Source organism: Bos grunniens, chromosome 16, assembly GCF_055505025.1.
Source record: "Bos grunniens cultivar Pamir isolate PY7600 chromosome 16, Bosgru_T2T1.0, whole genome shotgun sequence".
In the NCBI taxonomy this organism is placed as follows: Eukaryota; Metazoa; Chordata; class Mammalia; order Artiodactyla; family Bovidae; genus Bos; species Bos grunniens.
The window spans coordinates 30,577,046-30,594,839 of NC_141180.1; the positions used below are offsets into that span (position 1 = coordinate 30,577,046).

The following is a 17,794-nucleotide window of genomic DNA, read 5'->3' on the forward strand; positions in this document are numbered from 1 at the left end:
GAAGCAGGATGGGCTGTGGTGTGGACAAGGAGGCAGACTCCACCCCATCCAGGGCCGGGTCTCCACCCAGGCCAGGGAGGGTACAGCAGGGCCAGGGTCGCCGGGTGTCGGCTTGGGTCTGAAAGGTCAGGCTGCGGACAGGGGACAGGGAAGCAGGGGCCCCGAGGTATGGGTGACAGACCCCCCTCGTGGGGCATGACTGAGGCCCCCACACTCTCTGCCCCCTAGACACAGATGTCACCTGGGTCTGACTCCCACTGAGCTGCAGGCCCCCCTTACTCCAGCAGGGCTGGACCCTTGGGCACTGCCCTGCATGAGGTGAGGTGAGCAGGGCTCCTGGGCACTCCTGGTTCCGTGTGCCCAGGGTGGGAGGGGAGGGGAGGGGAGAAAGGTCGGTGACCAGACACTGCATGTCCCCGTTACTGGGCTGGGCAACTCTTCTGTCCTCCTGACGACTGCCTTATGCCCGGACATCCAGGGCGCCACTCAGTACTGTTTTCTCAGGTCTCCTGAGTGGACAACCGCCCACTGTGGCCTGTTGAGGGTCCCAGGGGCGCCCCTGCAAGTATGGACGAGAGTCAAGAGCAGCTGAAGCCTTGTTCACTTGTGATGCCAGATACACACGCCTTCCTCAAGACCTGCACAGAGCCCAGCAGGGTGGGCAGTGTGATGGGGGGGCAACTGTCCATGTCCAGACTCCCTCATCTCTGCAGGGCCTCATCCCCACTGCGGACACCATGCGCTCCGCAGCCTGAGTTTGTCCCCAGAGATGGGTGCAAGGGCCTTTTCTCATCTGTGCCCAGCACCTGGGGCCTCCTGACGTCCATGTCTCATCTGAGATCTTGACCACAAGGAGGTGCAGGTGGGGAGGAGGTGTCCCTGAGGGAGGCTGGGGAGCCCGCTGGAGGGCTGTGTGTGTGTGCGTGCGTGTGCGTGTGTGCATGGGCACATGTGTGCATGGGCACACGTGTGCAGTCAGGGTCCTCACACCCAGCACGCTGCTCAGCCTGTCGTGAAGGGCCTTGGAGCTGGGCTGAGCACATCTCCTGGGGCTCCAGGCTCATCACTTGGCACCGCTCTGGCCTTCATCTCTGAATGTGACCTTTCACCTCTGGATGTGACCTGCCAGCATAAAGGGCCCTGGGCACCCCAGCCCAGAGAAGACAGAGTGGGGGCCATCTGACCTCAGAACCCCCTTCCCAAGCCCTCGCTGAAGGTCAGAGAGCCTCAGGGAGAGAAGGGCCCCTCCTTGGGGATTCCTGGCAGCCCCCCACCCCCATTTCTGGTCCCCAGGCTCAGGACTGTCACACCAGCCATGGCCTCTGTAGGGACCCCCTGGTCCCGTCCCCTAGACTGGCCTGTGTGTCCCTGCCCACATTGGTGCTGGTTCCCAGGCCCCTCCCCTGAGGCTTAGGGTGAAGTCAGCCTGGGGCAGGGGTGCTCCTGGGAACCTACTCAGCTCCCCAGTTTCTGTCCCTGCCCTGTGGCCCCCACCCCCAGCTTTCACTTCTCCTCAGTCACAGGCAGCCGGGGCCCCACCCCAGCCCCCTGGGTCAGCTGTGCCTGCCTGTCTCTGTCCTGGGGTCCCCACCCCTCCCCTAGGCTGCCAGCCCCAGAGCCTCAGTTTGGCCCCCCCAACCCCCACCCAGTGTCCTGTGGTCAAAGGGGCTGACCGCAGGCCGAGAGCTGGGCCCTTGTCTGGGAAGGCGGGTGCCAGGCGCGCCATGTGGAAAGAGGAAGCCGCCTGCCCTTTACAGGAACAGCTGGCACGGCCTGTCCTCCCTCCTCTGACCCCTGGCCCTAAGTGTGGCCCCCAGCTTCCACCCCACCCACCCCCCAGCACAGCCCAACTCTGGCCAGCAGCCCCCTCCCTGGCCCACCTGGCCCCAGACCCCAGCCTGCCCTTAACCCCCACTATCCTCTCCCTTGTTTCTGGTTGTCTTGTCCCAGGGTCACTCCTGTTGGCCAGGAAGAGAACAGCTGGAACATGCCACAAGCGGGTCCAGGTCAGATCAGGCTGCTTCACGACATCCCAAAGCCTCTCCCCATATACCATGCTCACCAGGGAGGGGGTGACCCGCTGCAGGGAAGTGGAATCCCGCAGGGAAAAAGCCAGGCTGGTCTGCGCTCTGGCCTGGCCCCCAGGCCAGTCTGGACCCTCAGGAAACGGTGTGGCCGTCAGCGGGATGTGAAACCAGGGCATGGAGAGGATCCTGTGTCCTCCCCACAGAAACCCTTGTGCTCAGGGGACAGCAGCCCTGCACCCTCCTGTGTCTGTCCTGCCTGCTGACGGGCGACCCTGGGAGGGGTGGGGGCAGAACTTTGGGGACCTGGGTGCCTGCTGGCCCCTGCACCCAAGGGTTGGAGACGTGGGCCCTGCGGGCAGACCCCCACATGGGGCCATCTGTGCCCAGGCCTGTGCCAAGTCTGGGGCTGCTGGGCGGGACTCCCAGCCCTGGAGCAGGTGGCCCCACGGCAAGGGGTGGGCAGGCAGGTGGACCTGGCTTGTCTGGGAGCATCCTGTGCCAGTCAGGTGTCCGGCTGGGCTGGGGTCGGGCCTTCCTGTTCTGCGCCCGGCCTGGCAGGCGCCCTGCTGGCAGGAAGCTTGGCCCAGGCTCTCACGCGGCTCACTCCTGCTGCCATGGAGGCCTGTTCCGGAACCCTCAAGGGATAAGGCACCTTGTGCTGGAAGGACTTTGAGGTCACCCTCTCTGTAAGGCCCCGTCGAGCATGTGTGTCCAGGGCCACTTGGGTCCAGCAGAGAGGGCAAGCAGGTACCCGGCTGAGCCTCCGTCGCGGTGTGGCTCTGCAGCCCCAGGGAGGTGGGTGGTGTCAGGTCCCCCCACCCCTCACTGGGCACCCAGGCAGGCTGTGGGTGTGGCTGTGGGGCCCACACCCTGGCAGCTGAGTGTTGGGGTGCCTGCCCTTCCCCTCCTTGTACCCACATCTGCCCCTCAGGTTCCCTCCCCCCATCTTCCTCTCTCACACCAAGTCAGAAGGTGCCAGGTGCCCTGCCAGCTGGAGATCAAGTGTGCACAGACTCGGGGCAGGGCCCACCCCACAAGCCCTTCTAGGCTCCACCCTCTGTCACCCTGGGGCCCCCAGGTCCCCAGTGAGGGCTGGGGTGGGGGCCTGCCTGAAAGCCTCCAAAACCAAACCTCCCTGTTCTGGCCAGGAGGGTGGGGGTAGGCAGCTGCTGACCCTGGCTGGGCCTGGAGCATGTCTAGGCCGGGTGGGCAGAAGTGGCTAGGAGGGCTGGGTAGGGCGTCCAGGGTGGTGTCCACAGTATCCCTCCACGGGGCACCCACCACAGTGGCTGGCAGTGGGACTGCCAGGACAGGTGCCCTGGGAACACAAGGTGTCAGACAAGGGCAGAAGTGGAGACCCCTACCCTGTCCAGTGAAACCTCTGGGGCTCCCCTGGAAAAGAGGCAGGGCTGGGCCCCCAGAGGCTGGATGGGAGACCGTCCTCAGGCCCAGGACGGGCGCGGCCCCTTGTCTGGAGCTGGTGGTCTCCTGGCCTTGCGGGCAGGCTCTGCTCCAGTGAGTGTGCACACTTGCTCACGTTTAAGGACAGGCCTGGTGGCAGGGCCGGGGCCGGAAGGAGAGCACCAGCACCCCTGCTCCACACGCCTGGGGCTGCCCTCGTGGAGGTGGCACCGACAGGCTGAGTGACCCAGAGGTGGGGCTATAGGCCGAGGGGCAGCAAAACCAGGCGGCCAGGCCCCGCTTCTCCTGTACCCCTCCCCTCTTCTCCCACCGTCCACCCTTGGGCTTCCATGGGGCCCCGAGACCTGCAGTAGTTAGGCAGGGTGGCGCATTCCCATGGGTCCAAAGCCCCACTATGCTCTGCCGACGGCGGGGCCTTGACCTGCGGGACGTGTGGCCCACACCCCAACTTCCTGTTTCTAAGAAAAAACAGTCCCAGAAAAGGCTCTGGTGGTGTGTGGAGGAGGCTCCCTGCCAAAGCCGGGCCGGCGGGGAGGGGAGTTGCTGCGCGAGGAGGGCAATAGCCGGCGCGCCAGGCAGGTGTCACCGGCCCGTCACCGGGGGCGTCTGCCTTCCCCACGGCTGCTTCCCCGGCGGGAAAACAGCAGCCGCTTGGACACGCCCAGCGCCGGGAGGCCCAGCTGGTCCGGGCTCCTCCGCCCAGTGCGGCCTCCCTGCCAGGACGCGGGGCGCACCGCCACCCTGCTGTGCCCTCGGGCCTGAGGGAGGCGGTGGGCCGGGAGCCCGGGACGGAAGGCAGCGCCGTGGGGCGCCCGGGTCTCCCTCGGCCTGGGTTTACCCCAGAACCCATGAGATTGCGACCCGGCCAGACGCCAGGGTTGCCCCCAGCCCTGGAGTACCACCCCCTCCTCGGAGGCAGGCTAGGCCCCGCCCCCTCTGGCGGGAGGCGGGAGGCGGGGGGTGGGCGGAGAAGCCTGGGGAGAGTTATAACTCCTGTTCCAAACATTCCAAATTCCTGCTTCTTCCGGCCTGGCCGGAAGCCGGGCTGGGGAGGGTGCGCAGGCCCAGGGTGGCGGGGGGATGGTTGCAGGCCGTTTTGGGGTGAATCTGAGCCCCTTTGCCACCTCCCTTGCGCGCGGCTCCAGGTTCCCAGTGCCGAATCTAGGGCGGTGGGTACGGGGGCCACGCCCTACTGCGCAGAGGCTGGACACACCCCAAGGCTGCACGGCACCCCAGAAGGCCCCTCCCAAGTCACGCGGGTCTCAGATGCCCCGCAAACGCACCGAAGCGGGTGCATAACGTGAACCCGAGATGCACCCCAGCACGGGGTGTCCGTACGGGGCACGGCGCCCAGTGAGTCAGGCAGAGTGGGTGTCACCGCCGGAGTGAGTCACCAAGAGGGTGTGCGCCCCTCGTGGGCGGTGCCAGGAGCCTGGGGAGCGGGCTGCGCCCGCCCCAGGAAGGCCACGCCCCAGTTGGGGACTAGGCAGATTCCCCCCACTTCCTTCCGCGAAGCTTCCTTCTGCGATCCAGAGAGGCTGTTGAGGGCCGGGGAGGGGCGCGTGATGCGCCCCAGTCCGCGGCCGAGGGGCTTCCCGGGAAGGGCGGGTGCGCCGGGAACGCTGGCGGCCGGGTCCGGAAGGGCCGCGCGGCTGCCGCGCCCCCGCCCCGCAGCCTCAGTTTCCGATGACGCGTCTGCAGAAACCCCGACGCGGCCCCCAGGCTCCGCTGCCCGGTTTCACTTCCCCTCCCCCTGCCCGGCGTGAGGCGCGGGGCTCAGTCTGCCTCGGATTCCGACGGGGGTGGGCACGGGGGCGCTTCCGGCCGTGGGGCTGGGTCGACGAAGGGGTTACGACGGGGCGGCCCGCCCCCGCCCAGGCCCCTCCTCTCCACGCCTGCGCCGGCACCGGGGGTGGGGCCGCGCGGTACCCGGCCGCCCCGAGATCGACCCCCTCCCCCGCGAGGGGCGGGATTAGGTTCAGGCCACGGTGGGGGCCGAGCGGGCCGCGACAACCCCCACTCCGCAGCCTGGGCGCGCGGTCCGCGGGGCCCGGAGGCGGCGCTAGCTCGGGAAGGAGGGGGTCGAGCGGCAGGAAGTGCGCTCTCCCACCGCGTCCTGAGCACAGTGACCCCCTCCCGTCCGACGCGCGGGGGAGAATTGGGATGGCGGGAGAGAGAGGGGTACCCTGGGGAGGAGGCGCCTCGCGGGCACGTTGCGCTGGAGCGAGCCCTCGCTCAGGGGTAGGGTGGGGGCTCCCTGGTTCTCTGAGCGTCTTCCTTGCGGGGGCGGACGGGCGCTGACGTGTCCACGCGTCTGAGTGCAGCTAGGTTTGGTGGAGCCGGTGGGCGGGGGGGAGAGGGGGTGGGGAAGGAGTGTCAGCGCGACCCCCGGCGGCGGAGGTGGAAACTGCAGCTTCCGACCGAGCGCGGGGAGGGGCGCACCCTGGGGTCCGCATTCGAATCGAGGTTTCAGCTCAGTTTGGGTGCTGTTTTTCTGTGGGGGGGGGGGGTCGCTTGTCTAGTATGCCAGGTTCGAAGGAAAACCCGATCCTTTTAAATCCCTTGAATTCTGGGAGCGCGATCCCACTGGTATGGAAAAGCGTCCCTGTGCCAACAACCGTGCCCCACTCAGTACAGGCCCTGGGCTCCATTTCTCTGCAGTGTTCCCCATCCAGGTCCCTCATCCAGGCCGGACTTTATCCTAGTTACTGCTAGGCGGCTAAGCGCTTCTTCTGGAGGGGCAACCCCAGGGCACCCCAGCCGCCAGTGTGGGTGGGAGGTGGAATGGGCCTTGAAGGACGTGACCAAAGAAGGCCACAGTGACCTGCTCCCCCTGCGTTACACTCCCTCCCTGTTTTCTCTAGGCCTATCTCTGTCCCCAAGCTTCTCGGTCCATCAGGATGGTAACCCCCTACTCCACACGGCTTACCTCTCTCTGGCACTGTCCAACGCATGGACCCCTCACCCCACTGGCTTCCTGCCTCTCTCCACCAGCTCACTGCAGCCTGCTGGCTCCTTCCCCAGCCCTCCAGTGCACCACTGGCAGCAGGTTCTTGCCTAATCAGCATCTGTGTGGTGCCCAGGTGCATCCCAGCCCTGACCCTGGCATCTGCCTGATGGCTGCCCTTCATGTCTACTCCGTCTTTTCTAGCAGGGTCCTCAAGAGGAGCTCACCACGGATGAGCCCACAGGATGAGAAACTCCTGGAGGGTCAGGGAGCACTGAGGGGTTGGGGGCTGGGCAGCGTTCCTCAGGCTGACCCTGGAGGCAGGACTCCCATCCGGTCCACCCTGCTGGGCTCTGCAGCTCCATCCGTGGGAGAGCCTCTCCTGGTGTTGGGGCGGGGGGGAGCAGGACGAAGGGGGTGACACCCCTGAGGGCAGTGACCAGGAGGACGGTAGGAGGACTGGCCTGCTGGCTCAGTCCCGTACATCTGGCGCACGGTCAGGCTGCCTCCGACTGATGACAGTCCTATTTATAGCCTCCACCAGAGAACGTCCCTGGCCGTGGCAGTGGGCACCCGCCTGCGCCTCGAGACCTCGGGCCTCCTGCCAAGAGGAGCCTGGGCGGGGGCTGCTGTGGCCAGTGCGGGTCACCACCTGGCTCGCTGCCTGCCCCAGCCGCTCCGCAGGCCTACTGAGGGGCCGAGGCAGTTTCCAGCCTGAGGAGAGGGGCTACTGGAGACACCACCCACCCAACTCGAGGTCCCCTATGCCTGACCCAGCCTAGCTCTTCCGTTGGAGAGGCCCCGGGCTGTCCTCAGTGGCTGGCTGTGCCCTGCAGGGATGGGGCAGGAAGGAAGAGGCCTTGGGCAGCTGGCGTGTGCCCCAGTGATCTGGCTGAAACAGGCCCAGAGACCCCTGCTGATGCCCCGAGGACCGAGGTTCCCAGGGTGCCTCAAGTCCACAGTGAGCTGCCCACGCTGCACAGGAGCCAGACTGGTAGGCTGGTCCCCTTGCACCCTCCAGGAAGCCCTGCTTGGGGTGGCGGGAGGTTGTTCTGCACAGCTGGCCTCGCCACCTGCCTGGCACCGAGACTAGGAGGCCTGCCCAGGATGCAGAGAAGGAAGGCCTCCCCCAGCAGCATCCCGGGTGACCCAGGACCAGTGGGAGGGGAGGCCAGGAGGCGCTGCCTGTGCCAGGCTCTGTCCTGTGCTGACTGCTACGCGGCCGCTGATGGTCTGAGGGGCTGTGCCTGCCAAGGCTCTGCAGGGAAGTGGGCTGGACAGAGGGCAGGTGCCCCCACCTTTCTCATCTCTTTGTCTCTGCATCTCTTGTCTGTGGCTCTAGACTCCAGTCGAGGAAGGAAGATGTTTTCTGTTTCTGGTGATTCCTGACTCAGGGCTCAGGCTCGTGCTTGTCACTCAGTAAATGTCCATTACATGAGTGGACCATCCGGAGCTGATGTTGCCACCCTTTTAGAAGTCAGAGGGCAGGAGGAGGGCCCACAGGGGACACTGAGGCCCCAGGGGGAAAGGTGCCCTCCTTGGGGTGTGAGGCACGTGGGGGCAGCCTCATGGCACCTCTACACCCACCTCAGTCTGCCTGCACCCCACCCGGCATGGAGGTGGGTGGGTTGGGGGCCCACCTGGCCTGTGGGAGACCCCAGGAGGCCTGATTCCTCTGAGAAGGTGGCCCTGGGGTCTTCAGGCCAGGGGCAGATGCAGAGCCGCCCCAGAGAGGCAGGCCTGATGGAGTCCAGCCATCTTGATGCTCTGGCTGTTCATGGTCCAGGCTGGACACCACCCTCTCAGGACCATCCCTCTCCCTACCCAGCTCCTCCTCCAGCCGACATGATGGCCAGGCCAGCACCTTTGGCCGCTGCTGACTCTCCCTCTTTTTTTTGGTGTGTTTTTTGAGAATTCAGATTTTGTATAGATTTGTCTGTGGGACACAGTGTTAGGATTGGGGGGTCCTGTCAGGGAGGGGCAGTACCTCTGTGAACCTCCAGCTCCCCAACACCTTCAACCAAAGTCCAGCAGGTTCCTGAGGCCGTGGCCCCTAAAAGACCTGCTGGTCATCAACTCAGGTGCATTGGCCAGGAGCAGTGCCCACGCCCCACCCAGGACTCCTGCCAGGGGGTGGGCACAGGGTGGGGCAGGGGAAGTGCCTTTCACCTGGGACCAGAACTGCCGCGGCTCCCCCGCCTCCCAGACTCCAAGTCGCCCTTGCTCTCAGGCTTTGCAAAGTATAGAGGTTTCACTGGTTTGCATTTGGAGAGGCTGCCGACTGAAAAGTCAGCTTTGCTCCAAGTCTGCAGGGGCCCCACGTGGGGACCCCCCACCCTGCGTCCAAGTAGGCCTGTGTCCTCATGAGACAGTGGCCCTGAGCTTGCGGCCCTGGGCTTGGTGACTGGAAACCATGATGCCGGTTTGGAGTTCAACCCGAGAAGATGCCTCCTGACCCGGGCGTGCGGGAGACAGCAGCTGCTTCTGTTTCCAGCGTTTTTGTTTTCTAAATTGAAACATCATTTTCATTGTTTTCCTTTTGACAGAAATGTGGTTTCATCTTGTGGGGAAGGAAGAGCTGCAGAGAATTTGCTGTCTTGGGCGGGCCGGGTGGACTACGGTGGCTGGAGGAAGTGGTCTCAGGGGGCTTTTAGGAACACGTGGCCCTTTGGCTCCTGGCCCCACACTTGGGGGGTCCCGCTGGGGATCTGCCCCCACATTCATGCAGCCAAGTGTGGACACTGCAACCCCCCAACCCTGCAGCTCACCTGCACCCCCTTCTGGAGGGGACTCTGTCCTGCAGGCCCTCCAGCTACCTCCATGCTCTTTGGGCAGGACAGAGACCCCTGGGGCCCAGGCACGACGCAGGAGTCAGAGCTGCCTGAGAACAGGTCTCTCTGGGGACCTGTTGTCCCCAGAGGGGACATGATGTCCTCATCTCTGGGACATCATGACCTATCCTCTCCTAACAGATGTTCAGAGGCCGAGGCCCAGCTGGATAGGGCTGGCATCGTCAGTGGCCGCTTGAGCTCCTGGAACAGAAAGAGGCTGGCAGGTACGGCTTGCTCCGGGTGCCTGGCAGCACCCCCCCATGCTTCTCAGACTCAGAACTAGGCCAGCCCCCCTTTTCCTGGACCCCCTTCTCCTTGGCTGTCATTCTGCTCTGTTCTGTTGCCACAGCTAGCCCTTTGGGGGTTCAGTGCCCAGCTGCCCCGCCTGCTCTGGGAGCTGGGGTCCAGCAGAGGCGGAGGTCATCTGGTCCTGCAGGGGGACCAGCTCCACCCCAGCTGCCCCTACTGCTAGCTGTGACTACGTGGAGGCAGGTGTGTGGAGGGAAATTGTGTGGGAACCTACTAAGAGACAAGCAGGAATGGTGAAGGGATGGGTGGGTCCAAGGACATGACTGGATTGGTTCCAGTCATCAGACTCGTCTGGCCTTTCATGTGAGAACATAATTATCCCACGGTAGGAGAAGGCAATGGCAACCCACTCCAGTACTCTTGCCTGGAAAATCCCATGGACGAAGGAGCATGGTAGGCTGAAGTCCATGGGGTCGATAAGAGTCAGACACGACTGAGCGACTTCACTTTCACTTTTTACTTTCACGCATTGGAGGAAATGGCAACCCACTCCAGTGTTCTTGCCTGGAGACTCCCAGGGACGGGGGAGCCTGGTGGGCTGCCGTCTATGGGGTCGCACAGAGTCGGATACGACTGAAGTGACTTAGCAGCAGCAGCAGTGACATAGTAGTGGTGTTAGTCTTCAGTTGAGTCCAGTTGTTTGCAACCCCATGGACTACTGTAGCCCTCCAGGCTCTTCTGTGGGACTCTCCAGGCAGGAATACTGGAGTGGGTTGCCATACCCTCCTCCAGACCGGCCTCCCACATCCATCCGTCCATAATTATACGCATCCCCACCCACCAGCCCTCCATCCGTCCGCCCTCTGCCTGTTCTTCCAGTTGCCCTCTGCCTCCCGCCCTGTCCTGCACACCTCTCTGCCTGTTTGTCTCCAGTGCCTCTGGACACATCACAGAGTGGCTGTTGCACCAGCCGCATGCTCCACGTCCACCCTTTGGTTACAGGTACCTTCCGGACACCTCCTGTAGGCCACACACTTCACCACGTACCGAGCTGTGCTGGTGAACAGAACTGAAGAAGTGCCGGCCTTTGGGAGATTCCTGTGTGAGATGCATGGCGTGCTGGCCCGTAACATGTGCAGGGGAAGAGAGAGTTGGGGGCGGGGGGCTTTGGAGCAGGTGACCTAGGAAGGTCTTGTGAGCAGGTGAAGAAAAGAAAGTGTTAGTTGCTCAGTTGTGTCTGACTCTTTGTGACCTCATGGATTGTAGCCTGCCAGGCTCCATGGGATTCTCCAGGCAAGAATACTGGAGTGGGTTGCCATTTCCTTCTCCAGGGAATCTTCCCGACCCAGGGATGGAACTGGGGTCTCCTGCACTGCAGGCGGGTTCACCTGCCAAGCAGGTGAAGGGCACATGCAGACGCCGTGAGGCAGAGCGTACCTGGCTCAGCTGAAGGGCTGCAGGGAGTGCGGGCCATGGGGGGCCAGGGCAGTGAGCTGTGGGTGCCAGCTCTGGTTGGGCCTGCAGTCCTGGTCACGATGTGGCCCAGCGGCCCCTTGTGTTGGGGAGGGGTGTCGGGTGAGATGGCTCGTGCTGCGGCTGCACCTTGAGCACCCGCAGGGTCATTGTGGGGCGGGGCAGGGATGTGACCCACAGAGCCAGAGAACAGTCGGATGCTGACGGTTTGGGCCTTGACGACAGAAAGTTGTGGTGTTCTCCGTGGAGCAGGAGGAGCTGGTATGGAGCACGTCAGGTCTGAAGGGCCCTGGACCCCCGCCCAAGGGGGCTGCCCCACCATTGCTACTGGCCATGTGGCTGGGAGAGATCAGAAATCTGGAGGAGGGACCGGGCCCTGGGCCCCAAGGCTGAATCAGGGGCGGGGTGTGCAGGGTGGGGCATACCAGGGCCAAGAGTGATGTCTGGAGCCCCGTAGGATGTGCTGGGTAAAGAGGAGGCAGGGGCCCTGCTGGGAGTACTCCACAGGTGGTGTAGAGTGCTCATGGGGGAGAAGGAGGGCGTCGACCATAGGTGTGGGAGGGCAGTGGGTGCTGGATTGAGGGTGATGGCCAGGAGGGCCTTTAAGATGGGAGACAGCAGCTGGGGCTTCAGTGGCCAGTCCACCCTGGCCCGGAGGTGACTGCCGGCCAGGACCAGAGGGCTCTGGGTGTCCCTTCCCCCATTCCGTGAAGAAAGCAGGTGGTCAGGTGAGAGGATGGGGGTGAGCTCATCCCTTCTGGATGCAGGGAGATGGGGGGCCTTGGATCTGAGGCTGGGGTGTGGTCAGCCCCAAGTAGGGGGTTGGCTGCTCCCTGGCTTCCTGGTGTGCTGGGCCTCTATCCCTGACCTGAGGCCTGGCTTATCCGCTGGGGCTGCATTTCAGAGGCCCTCTATCCCCAACCCCCAGGCCAGGCTTATCCCCGGGGTGCATTTCAGAGGCTGCTGTAACATCTGAAAAGCGGTCCCTGCAGACAAGGCCTCTCAGTTCAGCGTGTGACTCAGTCACCGGCCCGTGGCCTCTTGACCTCCCGTTTGGGAGCCATCGTGGCCCCCAGCTTTGGGAAGGCCCCTGAGCCGCCCTCCAGGGCAGGAATGGTGGGAAGCAGGCGCTGGCTGGCCCGGGCTCCCCCCAGGGAAAGCATGGATAGTGCAGCTGAGACAGCAGAGAAGGGTACTGGTCACATCATCCGCCCAGCCTCGGGAGGCCCAGATGAGCCAGCCTGGTTCTGGGTGTTCAGGCAGGGACCGCACCCTCTGGTTAGCACTCAGAAGTGGTTGTTGAGCATTTTATTAAAACCAGTGGCGGGAGTCTTGGGCACCCCTCTAGCTCAGGGCTTCCGGGTCTTCTCTGGGGACGTGGGGCTGTTGGCCTGCCCCCCTCGCCAAGACCCGAAGGTGTTTGAAGGCTGTGGGCAGCGTGTGGCCCAGGAATGGAGGGGTGGTCACGTCGCGAATCATGATGACATACTCGCCTACAAGAGACGGGCACTTGGACTCAGCTCCTGCCACCCTCAGATCCTCTGCTCCCACCCTCAGGGCCCCCGGCTCAGTGCCTGGTCTAGGGCGGCAGGGCTTTCTCTTCCTGGGGTGCTGGGGGTACAGTGTAAGTAAGTGCATTGCGGGTGAGTGAAGCCACCTCCCACCTCAGGACAAAGGCCAGTGATGGCTCCGTGTCCTACAGCGGAGTGGGGGGCCACACCAGGGACGCAGACCAGCTCAAGGCCCCCCCTCCCCGCCAGTGGGGCCGTGTGGCTGAGGGCAGGGGTTCTTTCGAAAATACTTTCCTATCTTTTTAGGAGAACAATAATTAACTTCCTCTAGAATGTTTTTAAAAATAATTAGCCTCTGAAGACACGGTTGTCTGGCTTGTTTTGTGGGAAGGGGCGGCTCTGGGGGTGGGGTGGGGGGCCGCCCGCTGGGGGACATGGGGAGAGAAGGAAGTACTTTTCCTCCATAGTCTGTAAACTGTCTGGAGAGCTTCAAAGTTGGAGAAACCATAAAAAAGAAAATAAGAAATAACAGAGAGTGAGGTTGCCGTGGAAACCGTCCTCTCCCGCCTGAGCCCGCGGGGGCTGGCACCGGAGCGCGGAAAAAGCTCGCCGGGCTGGCCGGGGCTCCCACCAGGAATGCAGCCGCAGCCGAGGGGGCCGCAGGAGTCCGCTCCCACCGTCAGGGAACATTCCAGCACCCGGGCCTGGAAAACAGGCTGCCTCCCTGGCTGCGCGGCTGCCCTCCAACTCAGGCCAGCCTGGGGGCCCGTGGCTGCCCCATGTTTCCCGGGGCGGACGAGAAAGGGCCTCTGGGGCTGGCAGGAATTTGCTCAGCCTTGAGTCAGTTCCTTCAGAAGAAACCACGGTTCTGGGGGGCCGAGGGGCCGGGAGGGGGCCCACATTCCGCAGCCGGGGCACCGGGCCTCCCTGGCCGGCCCGGAGGAACACTGCACATGGCAACGCAGTGTTTCCAAGCAGCCGGTTTCTAGGTGTTCCCGGGAACACGCAGCCACTCCAGCCGCGGCCGAGGGCGCCCACCGGTTGGGGAGCGGCCTCAGAGCCGAGCCCGAGCCCTCAGCTGACCTTGTTCCTGAGGCCGCCCTTCTCCCAGCAGATGGGAAAGGCCTGGCCAGGGGCCCCCTTGCCTGCCTCAGAAACCATCTGAGGCCTGGCCCCAACCGCCACGTGGTCCTGCCATGGGCCCGGCGCCCAGCCTGGCCTGGCCCGGCCTGACCCACGTTTCAGAGCCGTCCACCTGGCTTCGCCCCTCACAGCCTGGACGTCCAGCCTATCCCCTGCCGGCCTCCCCCAGGTGGTGCACAGGGTGGTGGGGGGCAGCCTCTCCACCACCTCCTCAGCATGTGGGGGTCCTAGGGTTCTGCTGGGGGTGACCTCGGTGCTGACCCTACTGGCTGGTTGGTAGGCATGTGTGGCTGTTGGGACAGTGAGTACCAGCCCAAAGGAAAGATGGGGGCACTGCCTGGAACCCCAGCCCTGCCCCGCACAAAGGCCCTTCTGGCTTTAGCAGGGCTTGTCAACACTCACCACTGCACAAGGGGTTGGGGGGGCCCATACCTGGAGGCCTACTGGCCTCCCGATCAGGATCCTAGAGACAGGAGCCAGGGTTTTTTGCCTTGGCCAAGGGGACGGGAGGTACCCTTGCCTGGCATATGCAGTCCTTTGAGGGGACCAAGGCTTGGGAAGACCCTCGGCCCATTGGCACACCCTCCTCCCCCCTCCCAGGCCCTCTTGGTGCTCCTTCGGAGGGCCCGGAGAGCATGGTTGGAGGCAGCTTCATGCACCTCAGGGCCCATCCGGAGCCCCAGAGCTGCCCTTTATGACGATGTGCTCAGGGGTGGACACAAAAGTTCTGCTGGGATGGTGGAGTGACAGCCGGGGATGCCCTACCTGACCATGTTTGCCAGCTGCCTGCCTACCTGGGAAGGCCTCTGCTGCTGGCTCCACCGTGGCCACCCCATCAAGCCTGCGGGGAGAGAGGAGGAAGCTCTGAATGCACAGCCCGGCCCCCGAGTCTGGGCCCCTGGCATCCAGGCCTGAGGATGGCAGAGGCCACAGGCCGGCCCTTATGTGACCGTCTTGTCCTCCCAGGCCCACTGCTGTCAAATTCTCTTTGCTCTGCCTGCACCTGGGCAGGACAGGTGTCCCTGTGAGGCTTGGGACCCCCTGGGGCCTCAGCCCCTGAACCCCATTGTCTAATCCCAGACGTGCCCATGGATGGATGGAGCTGGAGACAGACAAACCCGGTCCCGTCTACCCCACGGGTGCTGCGCATGCAGAATCCAGGCGCGGCTTTGAGAAGTGGGTGCCAGAGCAGCAGCGGGCCTCGAGGACACGCGGCGTCTGTGTGGAGGGGACGTGAGAGCTGTGCTTATTTTCCAGCAGGAAGTGACAAGCGGCAGCCAGGACTCAGCGGTTTTGGGGGCGTGGGGCACTGGCACCCCCCACGTGAGGCGGGAGAGGAGAGGCAGCAGGTGAAGACAGGAGGGGCCAGGCCCACACGTCTGAAGGCTGGAGCCCGTCACCTGTGGCCACAGCTGCTGCAGCTGTTCCCCGAGGCCCAGTCTCAGCGTGTCTGTCTCGACCACTCCAGCTTCCGCTCTGCTGTGTGAGAGGCTCACTCTGCCTGCCCACAGGGGAGGGTCACCTGCCCAGGAGGACCTGGCTGTGTCCCTGGCAAGGACCAGCTGGCATCGTCTCCAGGGAAATGCAGGTTGCCTATATGGGGCCCTGTGCCCAGTTGACTCCTGGCCGCCTCCTCCGTTTCTCCTCTGGGTCAGACCCTCAGGCCCCCCATGCTTCCTCGGGGGACAAGGGAGCCGGCAACGCGTGGATGGCCACCCTGGATCCTCTCTGGGAGGCAGAGTCCGAGGTGCGAATTATCCTGAATTATTTGCCCTGAATTATCCTCCAAAGGGACCTGGGGGAACCAGGCAACGCCCACCCCTGTCCTCCTGGCCAGCGGTTTCCTGTTCTCAGAACCCGGGGAGGGGGGCGCTCCTTGCGCAGGCTTGGTGACCCACCAGGTTCTGACCCCTTGCCAAGCTTCGATACCACATGCATGGTTTGGGTGATAAAAAATTAAAGACAAAAGATTTCAAAATTATTTCATTTTGAGTAGGGGAAAATGGGCCTTGGCTTGGACCCAGGAGCCACGTTAAAGATTTTGAAGTGTGGGTAAGGAGGGGAGGCAGATAAATAATTCAGCTCTAAGAATAACCAGAGCCTGTCAGGCTGCCAGCTTTAAGAGAAATAAACCGGGTTACAAGAATCCTGAGAGTTTTTACAGAACCCCCAGTGTTTCAAGAAAACAGGCAGAGTCGGGAAGGAGCCGCCAGAGGTGCAGGTTAACTGACAGTTCCCGTGGACCCGCAGGCGCAGCTGCAGCCTGGGCAGCCTGTGAGGTGGCGGTTCTGTCTGGGCCCAGAATTGCCAACTGGACCCCCCTGGTGTACACAGCACTGGAATCAGGAGGGCTTGGAGCTGGGACCCTTGACGGGCTGCCTCTCAGACTCCACCTGGACCCCAGGTCGGGGGGAAAGCACACGGGGGAGACCTGTGACTTGGGTTTGGGTGGGGTGGGGAGGGATGCGGGAGGGGCTGGGTGCACCCCGAGGTCCTACAGTCCCCTGCCCTGTGATTAGGGTCTTTGTGCTCCTGTTTCTTGTGCTTGGGGTTCTTCATTGTCTGGTACCTGTGGGTTCATAGTTGTCATCAAATTTGAAAAACTTCTGGCCATTATTTCTTCAAATATTTTTTCTGTCTTCTCCTCACCGCATCACTTTGGAAGCTCTGGTTTTTATGTCTATTTGGCTTCTTGAGGTCTCAGGGTTCAGTAAGCAGGATTGGCTTACTGGGTCTGGTCATGTCGTTCTCTCTGTATTTCACTTTGGATCCACTTGCCCTCTTTACAGCTGTTACCCCTCCCTCGGACACTGCAGTTTCAACCTCCAGACATTTGATTCAGTCTTTTCGTACCTTCCATGTCCTGTCCAGTTATCACCCGTCCAGCGTCCTTGTCTACAGATTCTTACAGCTCTGTCATTCAGGCTCAGTTTTGATCGATGGTTTTACTCTTATTATGGGGCCTGTCTTCCTGCATTCCCTGCATGCCTGGTGATCTTTGAAAAGATGCCAGACACTGGAGTTACCCTCTTGCAGGCCGGATACTTTGTATTCTTGTACATATCCTCGATGCTGTTACACTGCTTAAAAACAGTTTGATTCTTGTGGGCCTTTCTTTGAAGGTTTGGTGGGGTTTAAGGTAGGATCCTTGTGAGTATTATGCCAACACTCCGTGAATTCAGCCTGGCTGTCAGAATAAGCCCCCACTTTTCACATCTTGTTTGAGTTCTGGGCATGACTCCCTTTGACCCTCTTGGTGGGTCTTTCCTGGCCTCCGGCACAATTGATCCTCTCATGCATGGGCTGATCTGTGCTCTGCAGACTCTAGGGCTCCCTCCTCTCCAGGGCTCCCATCCAGCAAACTCTCACTGCCTTCGCTTTCCAGGCCTCCCACTCCGTGTCTCCCCTTGGGGGCACTCCTGAACCGGCCTGAGTCCCCTTCCTGCGCCACAGTTGGAGACTCTAGGGGCAGCATACTGGGGGCTCCCACCGCGATGGATCCCCGCCCTTCAACATCGAATGTGAAATGTCTCTAGCTCTGTTGTGTATCTTGTCCAGTTAATTACATGTGTCCTCGTGGGAGAGCAAGTGCGGCCCCTCGTGATCCACCTTGGCTGGAAGCAGAAGCCTGAACAGACCAAACCGAGGTCTGGCACCCAGAGAGCCCAGGCTCGTCTCCCAGTGACCCGCCCTGAAGGGTGGGACTCCTTGGTGCAGGGCAGCCTCCAACTGCTGCCCCCTCACCCTGTACCTGCTGTGTGGTCTTGTCCTTCCAGGCCCCACAGCGGCATCTCGATCTGACGGATGTGTCCCTGTGAGACGATGCTTGTAGTGAAGCTCCTGGTGGTCCCCCACGAGGCCCGGGGGCCTTGCCCTCTGCCAGTCCACCGGCTGTCCCCTGGCCATGCCTTTCCCTCCTGGAGGCCCAGAGAGCATCCTTCTGGAGCTGGTGCTATACAGGACTGCACCGGGGTCACAGGGGCCCCAGGAGTCTGCCCTGGGTCTTGTCCATGGAAATGATCACGAATACGTCTGTCCCCCAGCAGAGCCGTTGCCGAGGCAATGCTCACTGATCCTGAGCACAGTGTGGGTGCCACAGCCAAGCTCCGTGTTCTGTGGCTTCTCAGTGCTTTTCCTCATGTCTCAGGTCAGGAGAGCCAATGGGTAGAGGTGAGAAAAGGGCCCTGATGG

At 62.8% G+C, this 17,794-nt stretch overlaps 1 protein-coding gene and 1 long non-coding RNA gene across 16 annotated transcripts in view; one reads left to right on the top strand and one right to left on the bottom strand.

Moving 5' to 3' along the window:
- Window positions 1-5,457: 5,457 nt before the first annotated feature.
- Window positions 5,458-10,706, top strand: LOC147356506 (uncharacterized). Of its 3 annotated transcripts, XR_015142747.1 has the most exons (4): window positions 5,588-5,690; window positions 7,233-7,390; window positions 9,369-9,451; window positions 10,479-10,706. It is a non-coding gene; the product is annotated as an uncharacterized LOC147356506 (long non-coding RNA). The 3 variants fall into 3 exon arrangements; XR_015142745.1 differs by lacking the exon at window positions 7,233-7,390 and having other exon boundaries at window positions 5,458-5,690; XR_015142746.1 differs by lacking the exon at window positions 5,588-5,690 and having other exon boundaries at window positions 6,931-7,390.
- Window positions 10,707-12,242: 1,536 nt separating this feature from the next.
- The window catches only part of MORN1 (MORN repeat containing 1), a 49,282-nt gene continuing 43,730 nt past the window's right edge, over window positions 12,243-17,794 (bottom strand). For all 13 annotated transcript variants that reach the window (XR_015142736.1, XR_015142734.1, XM_086342513.1 and 10 more), the window contains 2 exons: window positions 14,398-14,444; window positions 12,243-12,442 (listed from right to left, as the gene is read on the bottom strand). Coding sequence is in view for 11 of the 13 variants with exons in the window: in XM_086342513.1 (XP_086198639.1) it covers window positions 12,294-12,442; window positions 14,398-14,444 (196 nt within the window). In the remaining 2 variants the exon portion in view is untranslated. The remainder of the gene's footprint in view (window positions 12,443-14,397; window positions 14,445-17,794) is intronic.